The following is a 24,046-nucleotide window of genomic DNA, read 5'->3' as shown; positions in this document are numbered from 1 at the left end:
ATATGGGCTCGCCCATTTGAGTTCCACTTCTGATCCAGCTCTCTGCTATGGCTTGAGAAAGCAGCGGAGGATGGCTCAAGTCCTTGGGCTCTTGCACCCATGTAGGAGACCTGGAAGAGGTTCCTGGCTTTAGATCGGCTCTTCTCTGGCCATTTCGGCCATTTGGGGAGTGAACCAGCAGATTAAAGACCTCTCTTTGTAACTCTAACTTTGAAATAAATAAGTCTTTTAAAAAATTAAAAAGTTTACAAAAACACACAGTTAACACTTGAACCCATGAGGATAGCCACCTTTTTTCCTTAAGATTTTTACAATTTTTTATTTATTTGAAAGGCAGAATTAGAGGGAGCAACAGAGAGGTCTTCCCTCTGATGGTCCACTGCCCAAATGGCTGCAGCAGGCTGGGCCTGGCTGAAGCTAGGAGCCAGGAGCTTCCCCCGGACCTCCCACATGGGTGGCAGTGGCCACCTCTTTTCCCAGGTGCATTAGCAGGGAGCTGGATCTTAAGTGGAGCAGCCGGCCTATGTGGGATTGCTGGCACCACAGGTGCCAATCTGCCACGCCACAGCACAGGCCCGGGGGATGGCTGCTTTCAAAACACAGGAAACAGCAAGTGTTGACAGGATGTGCAGAAGTGTTTGCAGTCTTGGTAAAGCAAAAGTGGGCTCTGCTGCAAACAATGTGGCAGATCGCTAAGAAAGGAAAAGTAAAGTTGCTACTGGATCTAGCACTTGCACTTTGGGGTGTGTACTGAGAACTGAAAGCAAGGCCGTGAAGAGATGGACATCTGAGCACCTGTGGTCACAGGAGCAGTGTCCCTGTGGCTGAGACAGGAGCCGGCTGGAGAGCGCTGAATCAGTGAGGGAGTCAGTAAGCACACGCGGTGTGCACCTGCGCTGCCAGGACGTCAGGCAGAGGTCAGGTCTAGCTGAAGGAAAGGGAGCCTATGTTTACTGAAGGTTTTGGTGAATTCTTCAGGATCAGAAATAATGTGTACAGATTTTCAAGTTTAAGAGCTGTAGCCCCCGAAACCCCACGCTTGAGGAGCACTGCCTTAGACGCATTGAATTCTGTGATCACAGAGTGACCTTGGTGAGTTACAGCTCGAGTGCTTGCGTTATCATTGACAGGTGAGCCTCCTCTAGGAACATGCGTCAAGCATGGACTCCGTGAGAAACGTGGTGATCCTTGAAAGACGCTCCCATCCAGAACAGCTCGTTAATCCTCGGGAGGGAGCTGACGGATGGGACTTGGAGAAAAGTCGGGTCAGCGTTTATTGAATGGCTGTGCCCTGAGCACGCGTTGCAGTTTAGACCCTTGATTTCCATGGTCGGTCAGGCAGTGGGGAGAATTGAGGGCCTCTGGGTCAGGGAAATACTTTTAAGTGAGATTCATGGGGTTGGGCCTTGTGAGCTCAGGGGTAGGGTCAGGTAAAGCGGTGTGCCTGGAGCTGGAGTGTGGGAAGGGGGCGTGTGGTTTCAGAGGAGGGCAGCTCTCCTAACAGCCTGAGGGGTGGGAGCGCCTTTTTTTTTTTTTTTTTTTGTGAACTAAGACATAAATTTGCAAATTACTGAAGACAAGCTTGTAAGCACATTGAATGTGCAGTTCTTGCACAAATGGACAAAATTGCTTTACTTCTCTACTTAAAAAGCTTAATAAGAATTTCAGTGCTTGAGACTTTAAAATCAAACAAGAACTCCAGCCTTTCACAGCTAATACAAATGAAAACAGTTATCTTCCATCTCACAGTGTAATAAAGTAACCTTCAAGTATCCACGTTGGCCCTGTATTGTTTTCTGTTTGAATTGAGTGGCTATTTCCAGCATTATGTAACAGTGTGGAATTAAGTGATGTTTCTAGTGGAAGAATTTTGCAAGTATAATGTGTTTTAGTGTTAAATTCTACTTTGTACATTTAGCAATTAAAATTATTCCTGTAATGATGATGGTGTGAGACTGGATAGGAAGCTGTCAAAGAGGATTTGAAGCCCAATTATCTCTTGGTAACGAAATGGAATGCATAATCTTCCGTTACAGCCCTTATTTTCTCATGGTAATTGACTCATTTGTTTTCTGGTTATCAATTTAACTTCCCCACCACAAACATCTGCTCTTATATTGTGTGTAATTGGTGTGAGTACTACATACAGAGTAGTTAGAGCCCAAAAGAACATTTTAAGGGCAGTATTTTGTTAATTTGTGAGAGGAGAACATGAATGAACAGTGCGATGATTTTTTTTGTAGTAGTCTTTGAAAGTTTATTTGCTAAAAAGTCACACGAAAATTATATAAATTTAATTTTTAAGAGGATTTTGCTGTGTCTTCCAGAATTACTTTCTCTGCCTTAGGGGTAGCCTGAGTCTTTTAGACTCAAGTGATGTGCAGTTCTTGGAAATGTGAGACCACAGTAGTTAAAGAGTTCAGGCTTTGAAGGTAGAAAAGCAGTTTAGTGTTGCTGTTAATAATCTGAATACAAATTCTCTGTGTGTGTCCATACATGTGCGCTTGCTTGCTTGCTTGCTTCCAAGTTTAAAAAAATGCAAGTGTTGTGGGGAACACAGCAAGGTTGATTTCAAGTTCCTGTCTGGGCGTGAGAGAATTCATAGCAGAGACACAAACGAAAGTGCAGCAGGAACGATTTATTTAAAGAGGTAGCACATTCAGAGGTGAATGTGGGCACCCTCCCTCCCTGAGGAAAGAGTGGCTCTACCAGGGTGGGGTGGGGGAGGGCAGGGAGCGGTGCCCTGATTGAATATTTCGATGGTACAGGGATTGGGTGCAGCCCCAGGGCACATGGCGAGCTCCAGGAAGATGTCTTGGCGTTTCCCCGGGGAGCACAGCATGCACCTGGGTGTCATGCACTTGTGCGTGTATGGGAGGTGACACTCAGGTGCACCGGGAGAGTGGACGCGTGGAGCCTGCAGCCACGTTGGACCTACGTGGAAGGGGCTGGATCTTGGGTGGTGGGAGGCTCTGCACAAAGACTGCAGGCAGTCTTGTGGCTCCTCTGCTCACTGGCCCCTATCTGAAGGGTGAAATGTAAGAAATAAAAATGGCTACCTGCAGGGAAGGGGGAAAATAGGACTGGGGACTTGAGTTTGAAGCTAGACTTGTTTGAATGTACATGATTGTTGTACATTAAGAAATTTACAGAGTAATTCCTAAGAATGGAAAGAAAAAGGAAACGTCCCGGTTGCCCCTCTTCCAGGCCAGCTCTCTGCTGTGGCCAGGGAGTGCAGTGGAGGATGGCCCAGGTGCTTGGGCCCTGCACCCCATGGGAGACCAGGAAAAGCACCTGGCTCCTGGCTCCTGCCATCGGATCGGCGCGGTGCGCCGGCCGCAGCGCGGCGGCCATTGGAGGGTGAACCAACGGCAAAGGAAGACCTTTCTCTCTGTCTCTCTCTCTCACTGTCCACTCTGCCTGTCAAAAAAAAAAAAAAAAAAAAAAAAAAAAAAAAAAAAAAGGAAACAATATGCTTCTGAATGTGTTTACAGATGGTAGCATAGCCACAGGGTAAGTTCGTATTCCCAGTGAAGGTTGCTGTTCCAAACAGATTTTAAAAAGCAGTTAGACTAGGGGCCGGTGCTGTGGTGCAGCGGGTTAAAAGCCCTGGCCTGAAGCGCTGGCATCCCATATAGGCGCCGTTCGAGACCCGGCTGCTCCTGTTCCAATCCAGCTCTCTGCCATGGCCTGGGAAAGCAGTAGAAGATGGCTCAAGTCCTTGGGCCCCTGCACCCGCATGGGAGACCCGGAAGAATCTCCTGGCTTCAGATCGGTGCAGCTCCAGCCGTTGGAGCCAATTGGGGAGTGAACCAGCAGATGGAAGACTTCTCTGTCTCTATCTCTCTCTGTAACTCTGTCTTTCAAATCAATAAAATAAATCTTGAAAAAAAAAAAAAAGGCAGTTAGAGTGTATGCAGCTATTGAGATTTACTCTGAAGACAAAAGAACTGCAAAATCTCTTCAGTTATTTTCGCTATCATGTTATTGTTGAGAATACTTATTCTCAAGCTATGGACTGTAAAATAAAGCATATGAGTAATTATGTTAGCATCACTGAGAACAGATATTTGTCATGAGAGAAAGGAGATAGAGATGTAAAATTAAGAAGATTTAGTTAGGGGCCAGCACTGTGGTGCAGCAGGTTAATGCCCTGGCCTGAAGCACAGGCATCCCATATGGGCACTAGTTTGAAACCCGGCAGCTCCACTTCCAATCCAGCTCTCTGCTATGGCCTGGGAAAACAGTAGGAGATGGCCCAAGTGCTTGGGCCCCTGCTCCACATAGGAGACCCGGAAGAAGCTCCTGGTTTCAGATTGGGACAGCTCCAGCTGTTGCAGCCAATTGGGGAGTGAACCATCAGATGGAAGACCTCTCTCTCTCTGCCTTTCCTCTCTCTGTGTAACTCTGACTTTCAAATAAATCTTAAAAAAAAAAAGATTCGGTTAAAACCTATAGCCTGTATTTAATTGGAAATGTGCATAGGAAATCATGTTGAAGTTTGTATTTAAAGGATACATAATTTTTTCTGGCTTTGTCCACAAAAAACAAGGCCTAAAAGCAGTGGCCAGAAAGTAGCGTTCAGATTAGTAGGATCACGTCAGAAAGGACTCAGGAGCTTCCACCAGTGCCCGGCTTCCTCCACTGCTCACAGATGGGATAGTTTAGGAATTAAAAACAATGACTTCAGTGAATTGAGACAAACCAAACATGTTTTAAACTAAGAGCACATAATGGTAAGATTTAAAAACAAAGCAAAACAAAACAACTCACATGGGGAAGGGGTATTAGAAGCAGTAAAGGGGAAGCAGCAAACGCTTATCTCTTTAAAGATTTTTTTTTTTTTTAAGAGCAAAGTTACATAGAGAGGAAGAGACAGAGAGAGATTGATCTTCCATCTGCCAGGAGCCTGGAACTCCATCTGGGTCTCCCAGACGGGTGGCAGGAGCTCAGATGTTTGGTCCATCTTCCACTGCTTTCCCAGGCACATTAGCAGGCAGTTGGCTCGGAAGTAGTGCAGCTGGGAGCTGAACCACTGCTCATTTTTGATGCCGTCGGCGTAACCCACTGCGCCACAACACTGGTCACACACACTTATCCTGCAGAAGCTATGGGATAACCAGGTAAGTGAGGGGTTATCCTCATAATTGAGAGCATAGAATAATATGTATTTCAGGGGATGTTTTCCTTATAGAATGACAACAAGACCACTATTTTTGCAGCTCCTAGTAGGCAGTGATTATCAAAGGTGTCAACTCAGGGTCACGCGTTATAAACCTCCCTTTGGAAGCACCTGGCACCGCCTGTGACTGCAGTCTTGGAAAAAGGACGTGAACTCCCTTGCAGCCAGGCACCTGCTGTCAGTGGCCATTCGCAGGAGGTGCAGGATAAATGCACTTCCAGTCCAGCTCCCCACTGATGAGCCTGAGAAAGCAGTGCTTGGGCCTCTGCACCCACGTGGGAGACCTGGAAGACGCTCCAGGCTCCTGGCCTCGGCTTGTCCCACTTCCAGCTGTTGTGAGCATTTGGGGAGTGAACCAGAGGATGGAAGATGGCTTTCTGTCTGTCTTTCATCCTCTATGTAACTCTGCCTTTCAGATAAATAAAAAATAAAAAATCTTCAAAGAAATTACTGTACAGACATCGGATGATGATAGCATGGTTATGTTTAGAAATTGAACTTGTTTTATTCAGGCACTTAAATATTTACATACAGAATAATATCTTGGCATTGCTTTTAAAATAGAGTGTGGGGTGAGGGGGACATGGGGTGGTTAACGTATAGGTGAGTCATTGATGACCATGAGTTGATAATTGTTGAAGCTACATAACAAATATATGGAGATTTATTCTTTTATTGTCTTTAATAAAATAAAGAGTGTAGAGAGAGTACAGGGTTTGGAGTTAGATTCCTAGGTTCAAAATCTAGATCTATCAGTAACTGAGCTTTGGATTTGTTTAGCTTGTCCATGTGTGTAAAATAGATGAAACAGTGTAGCAATACCTGAATAATAGGATGTTTGTGGGAACCAAACAGTAACAATTGGCAGGCACTCATGGCTGTTAAGTGTTAATTATCATGTATATCAAACACACAAGCTGATCATGAAGTCATGGTTGGCTAGAGGCCCGAGTGTACCTAGGAATAATCGAATTGAATTCCTTATTTAGTACAAGAGCAAACCAAAACCCACCAATTTGAAGCCCCTGTTTCTCAGAGTGTCCTGTGGTAGAACCGGAACTCCCCGTACGCCTCCTGAGCCTTAGTCAGGACAGCTGCTGTACAGTAAATTGTTACTGAAGAATATCCTAGAGTCAGACAAAATTTCAACCAGCGAAATTAAATGATTGTCATTAGTAATTTATGAATCAGTTTCTCATCTAAATGAGTGCTGTGTTGGGCAGGATGAGGTTTTGTAAGGTGGCTTAGCAGGAACAGGGAAGTGGCGTCGTGCCCAAGCAGGCTACTTTATTTCAAGGTGCTTTGTGTGGTCCCCCTGGTAAGGGAGTGTCTAGGTGCAGTGGGGGTGGGGCTTTCTTATCACCTGGCTACAACTGGGCTGGTTGGGGTTTGGCTGTTACCTCTCACTGTCTCCAGGTTTCTGGGGAGCTCAGGAAGCAAATTAGTTTCTGTTTAGTGGCAAGAGTGATTTCTTGTGCGTTAAGTCTGTTGGCTTAGTGCAGGAGCTCAGTCCAAATCGATTTTATTCAGCATAACTTAAACAATCTAGTTGTTAAATAGGGAGACTCAGGAGTGCAAATACATTTTTGGGGTGCCGGATTCTGTCTCAGTTGCTCCTCTTCCAGTCCAGCTCTCTGCTGTGGCCTGGGAGTGCAGTAGAGGATGGCCCAAGTGCTTGGGCCCTGCACCCGTGTCGGAGACGGGGGGAAACACCTGGCTCCTGGCTTCAGATCAGCGCAGTACACCAGCCGCAGTGGCCATTGAGGGGTGAACCAATGGAAAAGGAAGACCTTTCTCTCTCTCTCTCTCTCTCTCTCTCTCTCTCTCTCTCACACTGTCCACTCTGCCTGTACAAAAAAAAAAAAAAAAAAAAGGGCACGTCATAAATTTCATGTAAAAATGGAATTAGAACATGAGTTTATTTTGGTGAAAAAGTTTTGAAAATCATCATAGCTTTCTCATGCATTTCCATAAATTTTTGAAGACCCCTTGTATGCATGGATTGCAAACATTTTGTACTGAAATAAGTTCATCTTTTAATTCCACTTTCCGTGAGCTTTTTTAGTACCCTCATAAATTCATATTCCCATATCTAAATTTTATTGCAATTAAAGTGAAAATTCCAAGTTGTTCTTGTTTGCTTCCTTTGAGATGGAATAGTGAAATGTAAAGTAAACTGAGTTTTAATTTAACCGAATGGTATGTAGGTACACAAGTTAGGAGAAGTCTAAGGAAATACAGGAATAAAAGAAGAGGACTTGTCCTGCCAGTATTAACATGTATAAGTAGAATAACTCTGTGGTTCTGGCCCAGTCAATGAAACCAGTTAGTGTGAAGAAGTAAGCAGTCCTGGAGGACATAGGATTTTGATGTTAACTCTTTGAAATTAGTTCTTCTCCTTGTGCCTAACACCAAGCCGGATGCTTAGGGAGTCTGGATTGTTCCGAAGACAAACTGGAAGAAGCAGTGAGCGAACGTGGTCATCGAGCTTCGGAAGCAGGGAGAGCCTTTGAGGTAAGAGTAGTAGTGGAACAGACACCCGTGTGGAGAGCATTGACAAGCCTGACACGTGAAAAGCTTAAACGTTGGTCCAGCAGTGAGTCCCTTAAGTCGAAGTTGAAAGAGAAGACCAAGAAGAAACACTGGTAGCATGTAGAGGAAAGGGGAAAGGTAGTTTACTGCATCAATCAAGGGCTAGAAACCACGCTAAAATGTGTTTGCAAAGGGGTAAGTTTACTCAGGAGCACGGAACTGCAGCCGTGAGGATCACTTGCTGCTACTGCCCGAGTGCAGAAAGAGAATCCAGAAAAGTAGCACACTTGGAAGAGACTTCCCCCACCCAAGACTGTGGTCAGACCTTGTAGCTCGGCAAGGGCCCCAGCTGGGGCCCAGGACACCACCTGCTGGCGTGCGGTGAGCCTGACTGATGGTGAGCCCGCACTTGCCCCCAGGTGTGCAGCATCCACCTGCTGGAGACAAGGCCACGGTCATTGGGTCCAGCAGCCACACCTTGGGGCAGGAGGAATACACTCCCATCTGGAAGGGGAGCTCTGTGCCTGCGCTGGGTACTCCCACCTGGAAGGGGAGCCCTGTGCTGGGTACTCCCACCTGGAAGGGGAGCCCTGTGCCCTGTGCTGGGTACTCCCACCTGGAAGGGGAGCCCTGTGCTGGGTACTCATACCTGGAAGAGGAGCCCTGTGCTGGGTACTCCCACCTGGAAGAGAGCCCTGTGCTGGGTACTCCCACCTGGAAGAGGAGCCCTGTGCCCTGTGCTGGGTACTCCCACCTGGAAGGGGAGCCCTGTGCCCTGTGCTGGGTACTCCCACCTGGAAGAGGAGCCCTGTGCTGGGTACTCCCACCTGGAAGAGGAGCCCTGTGCCCTGTGCTGGGTACTCCCACCTGGAAGAGAGCGCTGTGCTGGGTACTCCCACCTGGAAGGGGAGCCCTGTGCCCTGTGCTGGGTACTCCCACCTGGAAGAGGAGCCCTGTGCTGGGTACTCCCACCTGGAAGAGGAGCCCTGTGCTGGGTACTCCCACCTGGAAGAGAGCCCTGTGCTGGGTACTCCCACCTGGAAGGGGAGCCCTGTGCCCTGTGCTGGGTACTCCCACCTGGAAGGGGAGCCCTGTGCTGAGTACTCATACCTGGAAGAGGAGCCCTGTGCTGGGTACTCATACCTGGAAGAGGAGCCCTGTGCTGGGTACTCCCACCTGAAAGAGGAGCCCTGTGCTGGGTACTCCCACCTGGAAGGGGAGCCCTGTGCTGGGTACTCCCACCTGGAAGAGGAGCCCTGTGCTGGGTACTCCCACCTGAAAGAGGAGCCCTGTGCTGGGTACTCCCACCTGAAAGAGGAGCCCTGTGCTGGGTACTCCCACCTGGAAGAGGAGCCCTGTGCTGGGTACTCCCACCTGGAAGAGGAGCCCTGTGCTGGGTACTCATACCTGAAAGAGGAGCCCTGTGCTGGGTACTCCCACCTGGAAGAGGAGCCCTGTGCGCTGCACTGGTTTGCATTCTGTTAACAAAGTGCCAGCTTGACTGTCAGTATCCATTACTGAAAAAAAAAAAAAAGTAGTTGATTTGGAGCTGAGAGGCCATAAACTGATAGCTATTTTTGTAGGAAAAAGTCTTAGATAAGAAAACTGTGAACACTCTAATTGAAAATGCAGCGGAGTGTGTCTGTAGATAATTCACTGCACATGGCTGGTCAGTATTGGAAAGGGTATCGCATTATATGTTCTGGGGCCGGCACTGTGGCGCAGGGGGTAAAGCCCCAGCCTGCAGTGTTGGCATCCCATATGGGCACCGGTTCAAGACCCGGCTGCTCCATTTCCAATCCAGCTCCCTGCTGTGGCCTGGGAAAGCAGTGGAAGATGGCCCAGCTCCTTGGGCCCCTGCATCTGCATGGGAGACCCAGAAGAAGCTCCTGCCTCCTGGCTTCAGATCAGCTCAGCTCTGGCTGTTGAGGTGGTCATTTGGGGAGTGAAGCAGCAGATGGAAGACCTCTCTCTGTCTCTAACTCCCTCTGTAACTCTTTCAAATAAATAATAAAATATTTTTTAAAAAGATTCTATGTTCTTTCCCTTCAGGAGGAAGGCTTGTGCCTACTCTCATCCTCTGATTCTTCATTTGCCTGTGTTATGTCGCTGCTTGGAACTTCTTCCAGGGCCTGCCCCACTCTACCCAGGGCAGTGGGGAAGAAGAACATCTTTAAAGAAAAGCAGATTGGAAATGAAGAAATAAAACTTTCGATTCACTGAGAACACAGTTGTGTGGACAATCCCACAGTGTGTCTACAGAAGCTGGTAGAATTAACGAGTGTGCTTAGTGTGGTCATGGGGTAAAAGGTTAATACACATGAATCAGACCTCTGCAGACTAGCATAGAACAATCAGAAATTAAACAGTTTTCAAAGTACCACTTACAGTAGCACCAAAATAATGTGAAATTCTGGGGCCAGTGCTGTGGCACATCGGGTTAACGCCCTGACCTGAAGCGCCGGCATCCCATATGGGCACCAGTTCTAGTCCTGGCTGCTCCTCTTCCAACCCAGCTCTCTGCTATGGCCTGGGAAAGCAGTGGAAGATGGCCCAAGTGCTTGGGCCCCTGCACCCAGGTGGGAGACCCAGAAGAAGCACCTGCCTCCTGGCTTCGGATCGGCGCAGCTCCGGGTGTTAACGCCATTTAGGGAGTGAACCAGTGGAGGGAAGACCTTTCTCCCTCCCTCCCTCTTACTGTCTGTAACTCTGCCTCTCAAATAAATAACATCTTTTAAAAAATATGAAATTCTTCAGGTATATACCTAGCAAAGTATATATAAATGATTTGTAAAACATTAATGAACTTTTTTTTTTTTTTGACAGGCAGAGTGGACAGTGAGAGAGAGAGACAGAGAGAAAGGTCTTCCTTTGCCATTGGTTCACCCTCCAATGGCTGCCGCGGCCGGCGCGCTGCACTGATCCGATGGCAGGAGCCAGGTGCTTCTCCTGGTCTCCCATGGGGTGCAGGGCCCAAGCACTTGGGGCATCCTCCACTGCACTCCCGGGCCACAGCAGAGAGCTGGCCTGGAAGAGGGGCAACCGGGACAGAATCCAGTGCCCCAACCGGGACTAGAACCCGGTGTGCCGGCGCTGCAAGATAGAGGATTAACCTATTGAGCCGTGGCGCCAGCCATTAATGAACATTTAGATAAGCCATGTTTATAGAAAGAAAGATTGTGTATCATTAAAATGTCAGGTTGCTACATATTCAACACAACCCCAGCGGGTCGAGCCCTTGGTAGCTCAGCCGTTAGTACGGCTGCCGTTGCTGTCGTTGGCTGGAACTGGCCTCCAGCGGGCTGGCTGCGCAGTGAGGTGGGTTTCTTACCTTGTGAAATCGCCCAGCAGGGATCAGTAAGATCCTTTTTCAGGAACATTGTAGAGAAAACGGAAGCATTCAGTGGGACATCGGACTAGGTGGTCTACTTCGTCTCTTGTAATTAGCGGTCTTGTGAATCTGTTGTCTGTCGGTCAGCAGTTTACATCTGGAGCAAAGGGAATGGGAGCTGTTGGAAGTCTGGCTTTTCCAAGTACTCTGATCTTTCCCCCAAGGGTGCTGTCAGGGCCCTCCCACCCATCTAGTGAGAGTGTGTTGTGCAGGAACTGGTGACGGTTTCTCTAGTGACGGTTGTTGATTTGACTCTGAGGGAAATAGTTTTTACTGTACACTTTAATAGAGCTTGTAATGTTTGTATTTTCACTTTTTTCCAATATAATCAGCCTTGTAAATACTTCTCAACAAGGAGCTAGGGAAACTGAGAAGTTAAAATAGTTCATTTATAACAGGTAATTACACCAGAAAGTCAGTTTTTAAAGATAGTATGTTTCTAACATGTTTTCAGTATATATTTGCTCTATGCTTTTGTAAAAATATGTGAAGTCTTCAAATAAAAGTTCTTTGTGTCTTATTTAAAAAACTGGTTGAAACATGAATAGCGGCCTGTTTTGTCATTAGTACATCCTGGTTTTCTTCCTCTCTTCAAGCTCCCCCCGAGTTCCTCAAGCGACCGGCCAGTCTGTATGCTCACGAGTCCATGGATATCGTGTTCGAGTGTGAAGTGACTGGGAAACCAGCTCCAACTGTGAAGTGGGTCAAAAATGGGGACGTGGTGATCCCAAGTGATTACTTCAAGATTGTAGTAAGTATCTTCCGAGAAGGGCACTGCTTTCTGAGACCTGAAGGTGTCCTGAAATGTGGTCACCAGGAGAGCAGTGATCTTCCGCACAGCCGCTTCGTCCTGCGCGTGAAGACAGCAAGAGCCACGTGGAGTGCGGTCCTTCCCTGGCCTGTGGGTGTGCTCCGCCCAGGAGCGTCCTGGCGGTCCGTGGGAGACCACGTGGAGTGCAGTGCTTCCCTGGCCTGTGGGCGTGCTCCACCCAGGAGCGTCCTGGCGGTCCGTGGGAGACCACGTGGAGTGCAGTCCTTCCCTGGCCTGTGGGCGTGCTCCACCCAGGAGCGTCCTGGTGGTCCGTGGGAGACCACGTGGAGCGCAGTCCTTCCCTGGCCTGTGGGCGTGCTCCACCCGGGAGCGTCCTGGTGGTCCGTGGGAGACCACGTGGAGCGCAGTCCTTCCCTGGCCTGTGGGCGTGCTCCACCCAGGAGCGTCCTGGTGGTCCGTGGGAGACCACGTGGAGCGCAGTCCTTCCCTGGCCTGTGGGCGTGCTCCACCCAGGAGCGTCCTGGTGGTCCGTGGGAGACCACGTGGAGCGCAGTCCTTCCCTGGCCTGTGGGCGTGCTGCACCCACGAGCGTCCTGGCGGTCTATGGGAGACCACGTGGAGTGCAGTCCTTCCCTGGCCTGTGGGCATGCTCCGCCCACGAGCGTCCTGGCGGTCTGTGGGAGACCACGTGGAGTGCAGTCCTTCCCTGGCCTGTGGGCGTGCTCCACCCAGGAGCGTCCTGGCGGTCCGTGGGAGACCACGTGGAATGCAGTGGTAGCAGCACGGTGCTGTAAGCACCGCCCCACTTGTCTTCCAGCTGCCCAGTCAGGGAGCAGAAATCGCTCCCTGAAAGTGTGAAAAATGATCCTGACGTTTTAACTAAGAGTGCAGCAGACTGTACAAAACTTCACCAAAAATCATTGACTGGTGGCCAGACCCTTCAGTGTCAAGGGTGTGGACACTCAGTGAAGAGCCTTTACGTGTTAGTTGGTCTGTCTGCTAATACTGTCATCGTTAGCTAACATCCTAGTAGTGACAGTGTCTAGGTTTCAGCGGTAAAAACGATTAATGATATGTGTAAGGTCTCTGTGTGACACGGCATTCATAAAAGTGATCAGAATTTATCAGGGTTGTCAGAGACTTACTGTCTCATTATCAATTTGTCATGTAAGTAGTTCATTCTTAGTAGGAACATATTTTCTGCTTTTGAAATGTATAATCTCATGTTACAAATTCAAATATTTAATATGAAAGAGCAATCTGCTATGGTTAAATTAACATTCTTTAATCTTTATCCGTATATGCTCACTGTTTTGAAGTCCTATTTGTTACATGAATAACTATAGTGGGCATTCATACAGAACTTTATAGTCTAAAGAAAACTCATGTGTAAACTACCTCATTTAAATTATTAGAGTGGAACTGTTAGAACTATTGACATTACTGATAATCTTAGGACAATAATACCTTCAATTCACAAATTCAGACTGGTAACTATGGTCACGTGGTATTGTTTGCTAGATGTTTTTCCAAGTAAAGATCGAGTTCACAGTCTGACTTTCTGTAAGCATTACAGTTCTCATTGTTAGCCGCAGAATCTGCTGTCCTTGTCAGTTAAGTAAGAACGTCACAGTACTTTGACAGAAAATTCAGTCAGTAGGCACACAGGCAGGTAACCAGTGATTGAATCATAACATCTTTATTTTTCCCTCCCAAAATGCATATCCTTGAGATTTTCAGAAGTGCTCTTCAGTCAGATCGTGAACTTCTGTTTGTTCTCTCCTCAGAAGGAACACAACCTGCAGGTTTTAGGGCTGGTGAAGTCGGATGAAGGGTTCTATCAGTGCATTGCTGAGAACGATGTTGGGAACGCGCAGGCTGGAGCCCAGCTGGTCATCCTGGAGCATGGTAAGGGGTGGAGGCAGCAGGGCCACGGCGCCTGACTGCAGGGACTGTGTGTGAGCAGCCAGCGCGGCGGCCCCGGGGCCCTCAGGCTTTGTGTCTTGGGGCCTAAGAGAAAAGGAAGAGCAGTCTAAATCATTTTTATCACTTCAGTGGCCTACAGACACAATTTTGGGTAATGACAAGACATTGGTATTAAAGAAAGCTGAACAAATACAGAGTTTTAGACAAATGCTTGTTGGAATTCAGTCATTTTAATCTCACAATTGTTTTTAAACATTTGTTTATTTGGTTGAAAGAGTTACAAAGAGAGAGGGAGAGAGAAATCTTCCATCTGCTGGACCTGGGCCAGGCTGAAGCCAGGAGCCTCGAACTCCATCTGGGTCTCCCACGTGGGTGTCAGGAGTCCAAGCCCTTGGGCTATCTTTGCCTTCCCAGGCACATTAGCAGGGAGCTAGATTGGCATATGGGATGCTGGCATTGCAGGCAGTGGCTTCACCCCCTGTGCCATGACACTGGTCCCAGAGATACTTCTTAAGGTAATGATTACTTTGCATTGAATTGTCTTCAGTTTTCCCCCAAATAAAATTAACTTGATTTTTCTAAATATCACTTTAAAAAAAAAAGAGTCTCCTACAAAAAATTCAGACAATATTGAGAAGTATAAAGAAAACAAAACCTTCTCCCTGTATCAGCCAGAGTCAGGTGGGAAGAACCACACTGTAACTGGAGCAGGGAAAGCGTACCACGAAGAGTTACTAACTGTAGTAGCTGGAATCGCCCTGGGGTCGGCTGCAGGAAGTGGCTGGTGGAAGGAGTGGCTGTTAACCTTGGTCTGAGAAAGGTCTGGAATCAGACTCTGTGGGGAGGGTGTGGCCGTGGTTTACTGGAAGGCAGAGGAGTTGATGTGGTGCCCACTGTCACTCAGAATCCTCCCAAGGATGCTGGGGAGAGTTGTTCACAGTGAGGTGTCTCCCACAGGAGTTCTGCTCTAGGTCCGCTGAGGGGTTGGGTGCTGGAAGCTGCGGGCCAGAGGAGCCTGCCAAGGCAGCACACTGTCCCAGGGAGGCCCTGCCCAGCGGCAGCCTGTGTCCAGTGCTCTACACTGAGACATTCACCACGGGTATCCACTGGCAAAGGAAAAATAGCTAAGAGCCCAGCCCCACTATTTTTTTTTAAACAAAATTTAATTATTTGAAAGGCAGAGTTATGGGGAGGAGGGCAGAGGGGGCAGCGTGTCTTCCTTCTGCTGGGTCGCTCCCAGTGGCTGCTCTGCTAGGCCACAGCCAGGAGCAGCTTCTGGGTCTTCCATGTGGGTGCAGGAGCCCAAGCAGTTGGGTTGTCCTCTGTGGCTTTTCCTGCCCTTAGCAGGGACACAATCAGAAATGGAGCAGCTGGGACTTGAACCGGCACCCGTATGGGATACTGGGACTGTAGGTGGCAACGTCACCTGCTGCGCCACAGCACCTGGCTCCCAGCCCCGTTTTGGCAGAGCAGGCAATGAGTCTGCATTTGGAACTGAGAGGAAATAAACCTGCCCACTCTCCAGACCCAGCCACCCCGGGGTATTCCTTGAGTGCACACAGCGGTGTGTGTGTTGGGACCTTCGGTTTCTTGCCCCAGCATGCTGTGAACATCTTTCCATATCAGCAAATCCAGGTGGACACTGGATAGTGGATGTGCACTTTGTTTTATTTACCTGGTTCCCTACTAGTTGACATTTCAGATGTCTCCTGATTTTTTTCTATTATGAACAATCCTATGTTTTCTGAAAGGCGTAGTGCTCAAGTACCAGCAGTGCATGGGGCTATGCCAGGCCAAAGCTGGAGCCAGGAGCTCACTCCTGGTAGGGACCCAGCCAGTTGAGCCATCACCTGGGTGAAGCATTAGCAAGAAGCTGGACTCGGACTTGATCAAGGCACAAACCTGGGCACAGCACTGTGGGGTGCAAATGTCTTCCCAGGCGTAACCACCGGCCAACTGCCCACCACCTGGAACTTTCTCATGGGATTGTTTTCTCATACTGAATTACTAACAGTTGGGTTGTTGGGAAGTGGTTCTGCGTAAAATTGATAAAGGCGCCTGTTGAATGCTTTATCTGTTGTAGCAACGGCAGCATTTTGCATGGTGAGCATTTCAAAGGCTTCATGACAAAGGGCACTTTAGGTGTCTGATCTTTTGTGCAGTGGCCAGGTGCCAGTGTGGTTCCAGGTCAAATCCAGGGACAGCTGTGGCCTGGCCAGGAAGCTCACTGGCAGAGAAGGGATCGCTCTGGTTTTTCACCGAAGTAGTGAGTAGGGTTTTATGTGCTGTTTTAAAAATGTGTGTGCTAGTGAGTTCTGTTACAAAAAGGCATAAAATTACCAGATAGCACACTGGCAGGATCCGGGAGGTAGACAGGCTCGCCGCTCTGTCCAGGTGGCAGCGACATTCGTGAGTGCTCCGAGCGAGATTTACGTGAAGCTCAGCAGAGGACTTCAGTATGTTTGTGTTTGGAGTTAGCTTTGTAAATCAAACCCTGACAAGTATAAATGATTGGTTATTCTAGCAGGTCCCTAAACTAACCCTAATTAAGCCCTCCTCTGAAAAACACTGGGGTGGTGTAATAGTTACAGTCATAGTGTGTATGCTTCTCTCTCAGAGCCACATTAAATGAACTGGTAAAAATTTTAGTTGACCTTTTTGGGGATATCTTAAGGATGAATAGATTTTAAAATGGAAAGTATGTGCCATGTTATTAATTTTGTTTTCTATTTTGCTGTTTTATTTTAATTTGCAAGATAGATATTTATACGGGGAAGCTAAAATAGGGAATGCGGCCGTTTGTAAGAGCCGACCCTGCCTCTCTGGAGTGCACAGTGTATTACGGGCGTGAACTGTCTACAGGCGTAGCACGGTCAGATCAGGGGTATTTTTGTGGTGCTAATAAAGCAGCACGTGATTCAGAGGAGGATTTTGTCTTTGTAAGCAGGGGATTTTTTCATGTAAGATCTCTAGTTTCTAATAAGCCTTAAGAGAGAAACTTTCTAGACATTTGTTAGACGGTCTGGATCATTCCGAAGTCGTCTGGAGACCTGCCACTGTGGGAGCGAGGCGTGTGAGGCAGCATGGGACGTGCAGTGCTGTGGTAGACAGTGATGGGAAGGGAGGGTTCGGGGAGGCAGAGTGCAGGGGTGTTGTCGTCAGCGTACTGCAATGATGAGCGCTTGTCTAGAGAAGTGGCAAGGAAGGGTCTAAATAAAGAGTTACTAGTGATTTATCTGATTGAAACCTTCAGTTGGATGCTGAATGTTGTAGAGAAGCCAGATAAATTTCTAAGTTTCTGTCTGGGTGCCTGGACAAGTGGTGATGACCTCACAAAAGGAGACGAGGAAGGTGACTGAGAGCGGAAAGGGAGCTGTGCTTCCACTCGGTGCAAAGAGCGTGCGAGGAGCAACCTCCGTCAGGAGGAGGAGCTTGGTCGTCTGTCCGCTCGGAGCCTCTCCTGGGCCATCAGAGCCGAGCTCGCAGACAGCCAAGCCGCCCAGGGCCTGGCAGGGCAAGCAGTGGGTTGTGTGACAGTCAGAGCAAAGAGATGGCTTCTGTGAAAGTGGGCAAGCAGAAAACTGCCGAAGATTGAACTGATGTGGGCCAGGTTGGACTGCCTGGGGCTCTCGGGTACACTTGCTTGCAAACAGCAGCTCTGTCAGCCGCTCCCGGTTAAGCTGGGCAGAGCAGGAGATGGGAGGAGGCCATGTGTGCTCTAAAGCTGAGGGCGGGACTGCCCTCCTGTTTCCTAGACCCATCCCTGCAGACCTCCAGCCGGGGGGGGGGGGGGCAGGAAGCCTCATTTCCAAGTGTCTGGTCAGAGATTAGAGGAGCCCTTTGGCCCTGATTCCCTGGGAGAAGGGTGGAAGAGAAAGCCCTTGGCCCTGAAACAGGTGCAGAAGGTCACTTTGGGGCCCCAGGATTCTACACCAGTGCCAAGGAGGGGTCTTCTGCCACGGTGGAGCAAGAGCAGGAAACTGCCACCTTCTCCCAGCACAGATGGAGGCTGGCTCAGGATGGTGAGCATCCCGCCTGCCCCAGCCGTGAACCCCGCACCAAGTCACAGACGCCTCGTGCTGGTTAGAAAGTGCGAGCAGGGGTGGAAATCCCTGGACGTCGGTACGGTTGGAAGCGGAGCGGCAGGGAGGCAGGGGAACTTAAAGCACAGGACGGTGGAAGAAGTCTGGCCACAGAGGAGTTTGACGCTCAGGGCAGCCTGCAGTGAGCTGTGACGGCGAGATCCACTCCCAGCTCAGCAGCGCCCCGCCCACTGATGGCGTGGCAGGAGAGGCGTGGTTTCCTGTGAGCGGGCCTCACTGCTGCTGTGCGTGCCACGATGCGTGTCCAGTCATCGGTCAGTCAACTCAGAAGCAGAGGCCTGCCTGTGTGGACAGACGCAAGCAGCCGGACCGCAGACAGCTGCTGTGACCTCTGTGCGTACAGCAGCAGGTTTGCTCTTACACTACAAGATGAATCCGAGCCAGGAACTCAGAAACAAACGTGCTCTTTACCAAAAGGTGCATTTATTTATTTGAAAGGCAGAGTTACAGGGGGAGAGGGGGAGAGAGAAAGAGAGGTCTTCCATCCACTGGCTCACTACCCAGATGGCCTCGATGGCTGGAGCTGTGCTGATCTGAAGATAGGAGCTTCTTCTGGATCTCCCACATGGGTGCAGGGGCCCAAGGACTTTACCACCTTCTGCTGCTTTCCCAGGCCATAACAGAGGCTGGATCAGAAGTGGAGCAGCCGGGTCTTGAACCGGCGCCCATATGGGATGCCGGCACTGCAGGCGACGGCCTTACCTGCTGCTCCACAGCACTGGCCCCCAAACATGCAGTCAACATGTGATCCAGAGGTCACACCCCGGCATTCTCCTGAGTTGAAGTTAGGTTTTCACAAAACCTTCCCACAAGCGTTCACAGCAGCCTTATTCCTCATGCCCAAACCTGGGTGCAACCAAGACGCCCTCAGGAGGAAGGGTGGTACCCCAGGTAATGAGGCATTGCCATCGCTGAGGAGATGCACTGGAAACCGTGACAGACGCGGGCAGTCAGTACATATGACCAAGTGAAGGAAGCGGGTCTGGAGAGGCCACAGCTAGTCTCGTGCCACTCTGACATTCTGGAAGAAGCAGAGCTGCAGAGAGAGTGCAGCGACCAGTGGTTGCCAGGGGAGAGAAGAGGCAGGGCCCAGGAGGTTTAGGGCAGTGGGGCTCTTGTACGGATTCTCCGGCAGAGAGCACTGTCGTGGTTCATTTGTCTGAACCCTTAGAATACACACCTTCAAGAGCGAACGCTGAGTGAACAGTGGCCTTGGATGATGGTGGTGTCAGGGTGAGCTCATCTGTTCTGACAACTGTGCCACTCTGGTCCGGGAGGTCGTGCACCTTACGTCAGAGGATATACGGGAAATCCACGTCTGCTCAATTTTGCTGCGAGCCTGAAACTTGTTAAAAAAAAGTATAGTCTGAAACACCAAAACAGCTAGAACCAGTGAGCTACCACTGTACACTTACAAGAATGGCTGAAATCCGAAACACTGACCCCTCATGTTCTGGTGAGGATGAGGAGTGACCAAAATGCCCCGTCACGGCTGGGAGACGGTGCAGCAGTTACTCTTGCTGTAAGATCCAACCGGCAGACTCAGTGTGACTGTGCCCACTTACGTCCGTTCACACAAAGCTCACACAGAAACACCTACAGCATGTTCATTAGTTACTGACGAAACTTGGAAGCAGTCTAGGTAGACGTCTGTCCTTCAGCGTGTGCGTGGACGAGCCAGTTGTAGCGCCTCCGTGCCGTGGACTGTTACTGAAGAGGGCATCTGAGATGGGCAATATTAGGTGGTGTAGTCGAATAAATTGGAGACTCACAGAAAAAAAGAGGAAAAGAACAGGGAAAACCAAATGCTGGAATAAGTGCTGGCCAAGAATGTCAAAAAATGACTGAGATCAAACCACAGGTCCAAAAGGGCCTTCAGATAACCCCCAGTAGACCAAGTATGAGAATAGTAGTTGTAAAAGAAGGCCTGTTACTGGAAGCCCACATGAGAAAATCTTGAAGGCAACCAGAAATTTGAAGGGGAAAAATACAAAGTAATGAAACTATGACTTTTCACCAGAAATAATGCAGTTTTTTTCAGAAATCATGAGAAGACAATGAAGATATCAAGCCACATTTTTAAAGCCCTTAAAGAAAAAAGCCCAAATTATATGCCCAGCGAAGTATCTCTCAGAGCTGAACTGGAAGAAAGACCGTTTCAGAGCAGAGGCTGAGAAATTGCCCGCCGACTTCCCTGCAAGGAACGCTGAAGGAGTCCTTCAGGCCACAGTCCTCTGACGAGGCCCGATAGAAGCCCGGAGCAGCTTCCCAGAGAAACGGGCAGGCTAGAGTGATTGATTTTTAAATAGAACAGTAACTGTAAGGTTGTGTTTGTTATTTTGAATTGCTTTATGAGATAATTGGACATCCGAGCAGGAACCCACTGGCTTTTCTGTTGCTTTGGCCTCTGCCCCTGCTGCTGTGGCTCTGAGGGACTGGGGGTCCAGGCAGCCCCCACTGTTTCAGGGACGCTGCATCTGCAGAAGCAGGGGGCAGGGCCTCGGCTGACCTCTGGCCCGGAGCAACAGGAATTCGATACAAAACCAGATGTGTGGCTGAACGGCATGTTCAGTGTGACGTAGGACTGAACTGCAGCACAGACCATGTCACACTGTTGGATGGAGACCGTAATCTGAAGATGCTTCCTTTGACTCTCAGGGAGACCACTGAGCACCAGGAGAGGAAACAGGAGTACTAACTGGATAGTGGAAATACAGGGGAGCCTTGACAGCTACCCAGTCTGAAGTAAGTAGGAAGGGGCCAAAGTTACAGAATGAGTGGGACAAAGGAGAAAGAGGCCACTAGCAAGATCCACTCCGTTTAATCTGTTCCTGCCAGTCACCGTGTCAAATGCAAATGTTTCTGAGGACTAGGACAAGGATTTAAGTCATAGGGAGCATGTTCTTTGGCCTCAGTGGCATGAAACTAGAAATCAGTAATAGCTATTTGGAAAAATTCCAACTATTTGGGAATTAAACACCCTTTTAAATAACCCACGTGCCAAAGAAGTCATGCAGGAAGTTGGAAAATATTCTGAGCTGAGTGACAATGGAAATACAGCTCAGCTCTCCCACGTTTGTGGGACGAGGTGTTGCTCTGAGGGAGGCTTCCGAAAGCTGGATTTAAAAGGGCAGTTAACTGTGAAGCAAACCAAGAGGAGATGATCGATCGCAAGCAGCGATGATGAGATGGACAACGAGCAAATAAACGAAGTCAAGATCCTGTTCTTTGAGAAGATGGATAAAATTCAACCAGGTTCAACCAGGTGGATCAAGAAAAACAGAAACCCACCCATTACCCAAGGGAGGGCGTCAGTACAGACCCTATGGACTTGAGGATGTGAAGAAATGGCGTGAACAGCTTCGTGCCTTAACGTGAAAAGGGAGCTGGTTTGTCAGGGATGGAAGCCATCCCTTTAACCCAGAAAGTGTTCAGCTCTGCAGATACTTCAACAACATGATATTTATTTCAAAATTACCATAAGTGGTGTATTTATTGCCCGATTTAAGCCTTTATGCATGTCCTATAAGAAGGACCATGGGACGTAATGGGTATAAGATGCATTGAGTTTGGATTTCAGCATAAAGCAGATAGAAATGTCCGGAAACGGGGGTAGTCCACGTCAGCGGCTCAGGGGAGAATTTAGCAGGAAATGACACGCTTGGGGTTTGCTTGATTTCAAGTGTCTTGAGCACGTTGTTGCTAGGAGTTAAGGTGGTTGAGTACTGCTGTATTTTCTTGGGCATAGAGAATATTGTGTCCTGGTTTGTATCCTGGTGTTCTGTACACCGTGGAAGATTGAAGCTCCGCAGCCGTCAGCAGATGCCACTGAAGGGCTGTGTCGTCACACGTCCGTGCTTGCATGTTCTGTAGAGTCCCCGCAGGTGGCACCGTAATCTCCTGATAAACTGTTTGCCGTGTGCTTTTTCCCTCCCTGATGGTCAGGAAATTCATTTTCAATTCTGTCTTAAACTACCACTGCTTTCTGTGGACTTAAATTCCAATGCCATGTTTTAGCTTCTTAAAGAGAGCACATGTTCCTTATTGTGTTTTGTTTTGTTTTTGGGCAGGCAGAGTTAGAGACAGAGAGAAAGGTCTTCCTTCCATTGGTTCACCCCACAAATGGCCACTACGGCCGGCGCTGCGCCCATCCAAAGCCAGGAGCCAGGTGCTTCTCCTGGTCTCCCAGGCAGGTGCAGGCCCCAAGCACGTGGGCCATCCTCCACTGCACTCCTGGGCCACAGCAGAGAGCTGGACTGGAAGAGGGGCAACAGGGACAGAATCCGGCACCCCAACCGGGACTAGAACCTGGTGTGCTGGCGCTGCAGGCAGAGGATTAGCCTAGTGAGCTGCGGCGCCAGCCTCCCTGTTGTTTTTCCTTCTTACTAATTTCATTGGTTTAAATTCTAATAGGACCTGATCTGCCACGATTGTTGTTGTTGCCTTTGTGCACTTCATGTAAAAATATGGTGGCCTTTCTAGAAGAAGCTTGTGCCACAGAAATGTGCGTCACCGGTTTTGGATGTGCGCATGTGAGATCTCGAATCAGTGTGTGCTGGAGGGATTTTACATTACATAGTATGTGAATGGTTAGTTGGTGATTTGGAAAACCTTTTATATCAAAATAGATAAAGGAGAGAGTGTAAATCTAATTCACAAGAGAATTGAAAGGATGGAAGAGCCTTTGCTGTTTGCTTTTCTGAATGGTAAAAAAAAACAGAGGAAAACTTTCTCATTTTGGGGTATAAAAAATAAAATCTTCTGTATATGAGAAATACCTTAACCAAATGAAAGAGGAGACAAGCTAGGGAAGAGTATCATAAGAATCACAGAAAATTAGTATTCTAAATTTAACAAAGTCAGATAGCTATGATAAAATAACTAATATAAACATAGATCTCACAATAGAACAAAGACAATTTCTATAGACCTGTGACACATATTCCATGTCCCAAAGATGAAAAAATGAATAAAATGTCACTTTGCCGGGTAATAAGGATTTTATGTTTTTAAGTGAACATTACTTTATAATGGCTAGCTAGGGTGTGATTAGTTTTTTATCTTTCCTTCAGTCTTGGTGAAAATGTAAATTGTTACGTCATTCACTGAAACCATTTTGACAGTGGCATCTGAAAAATCACTGACTCAACTCATTATTTGTTCTTGTTGGGATTTTTCCTGAGCAAGAGTCAAAGATTTAGACAAAGACTATTAAGGTCAATATTAGTAATTTAAAAACAAAAAGAAATAGTGATAGAGAAATCATAGGAAATGACTTAAATGTCCCAAAATAGAGGAAGTAGTTAAAATAATTATAGTACAACAGCAGGATGGAAAATTTATTGGGCCATTAAAAATCATGCCTTTGAACTTTCTGATGGTATCAGAAAAACCTCAGGATATACAATCAAGTAAAAGAGAAAGATATTTGCATTTACAGTAGACATACACTTTGAGACATCCCTACACCAAAATGTTAGCATTGTTTGTCTTCAGGTGGGGGTATTCTCTCAGTGTTGTGAGACAACCACGCGGGCCTTTTCTCCCTCCCTCCCTCCTTTGTGGTAACCTCACCTTCAGTCAGTGCCCACGGGTGGGGAAGATACAGACGTAACGTTGATGGCTTTCTGCCAGCGACATCAGTCAAAAATAATAAAGAGCTTACAGATGATGCCTCCCCCAGCAGAGTTCGGTTGTGTTGCCCATGAAGAGAGTATATTCCAGTGGACTTCCCTGGTGTCTCATGATTTGACAGGCTAAGGACAGAGGGCTGGCAGCCTGAAGGAGGAGTAGTGAGGCTAAGGATGGAGGGCTGGCAGCCTGAAGGAGGAGTAGTGAGGCCTTGCCTCTGTGTCCATTGGTGTTGCGAGGCCCCAGGGTGGAAGGTACTCGGTGTGTGTGTGGCACTGGCCATGTAGCGGCTTCTTTTGTTTGTTCTTTGGGGCACAGTCTGGAGAAACACTGATGTGGGGTATTCCTGGGCAGGTGGACCAGACTGAGGTTGACAGACTGTGCCCCGCAGGCAAAACCCAGCCCACTTGCGGTTTTTGTAAATAAGGTTTTATTAGAACACATTCATTTACCGATTGTCCATGTCCCAACCATGGTCTTTCATGCCCTAACGGCATGGTGACGCACAG

At 48.3% G+C, this 24,046-nt stretch overlaps 1 protein-coding gene across 14 annotated transcripts in view; it reads left to right on the top strand.

Annotated features, from left to right (window-relative positions):
- The window catches only part of NEO1 (neogenin 1), a 223,276-nt gene that overhangs the window by 113,280 nt on the left and 85,950 nt on the right, over nucleotides 1-24,046 (top strand). For 12 of the 14 annotated variants that reach the window (XM_070054699.1, XM_070054698.1, XM_070054702.1 and 9 more), the window contains exons 6-7: nucleotides 11,702-11,856; nucleotides 13,665-13,785. In XM_070054699.1, coding sequence (XP_069910800.1) covers nucleotides 11,702-11,856; nucleotides 13,665-13,785 — 276 coding nt within the window. The remainder of the gene's footprint in view (nucleotides 1-11,701; nucleotides 11,857-13,664; nucleotides 13,786-24,046) is intronic. The other 2 variants (XM_070054695.1, XM_070054691.1) reach the window with 1 other exon arrangement.

This window comes from Oryctolagus cuniculus, chromosome 12, assembly GCF_964237555.1.
Source record: "Oryctolagus cuniculus chromosome 12, mOryCun1.1, whole genome shotgun sequence".
NCBI lineage: Eukaryota > Metazoa > Chordata > Mammalia > Lagomorpha > Leporidae > Oryctolagus > Oryctolagus cuniculus.
This window is presented reverse-complemented; position numbering and strand designations above follow the sequence as displayed.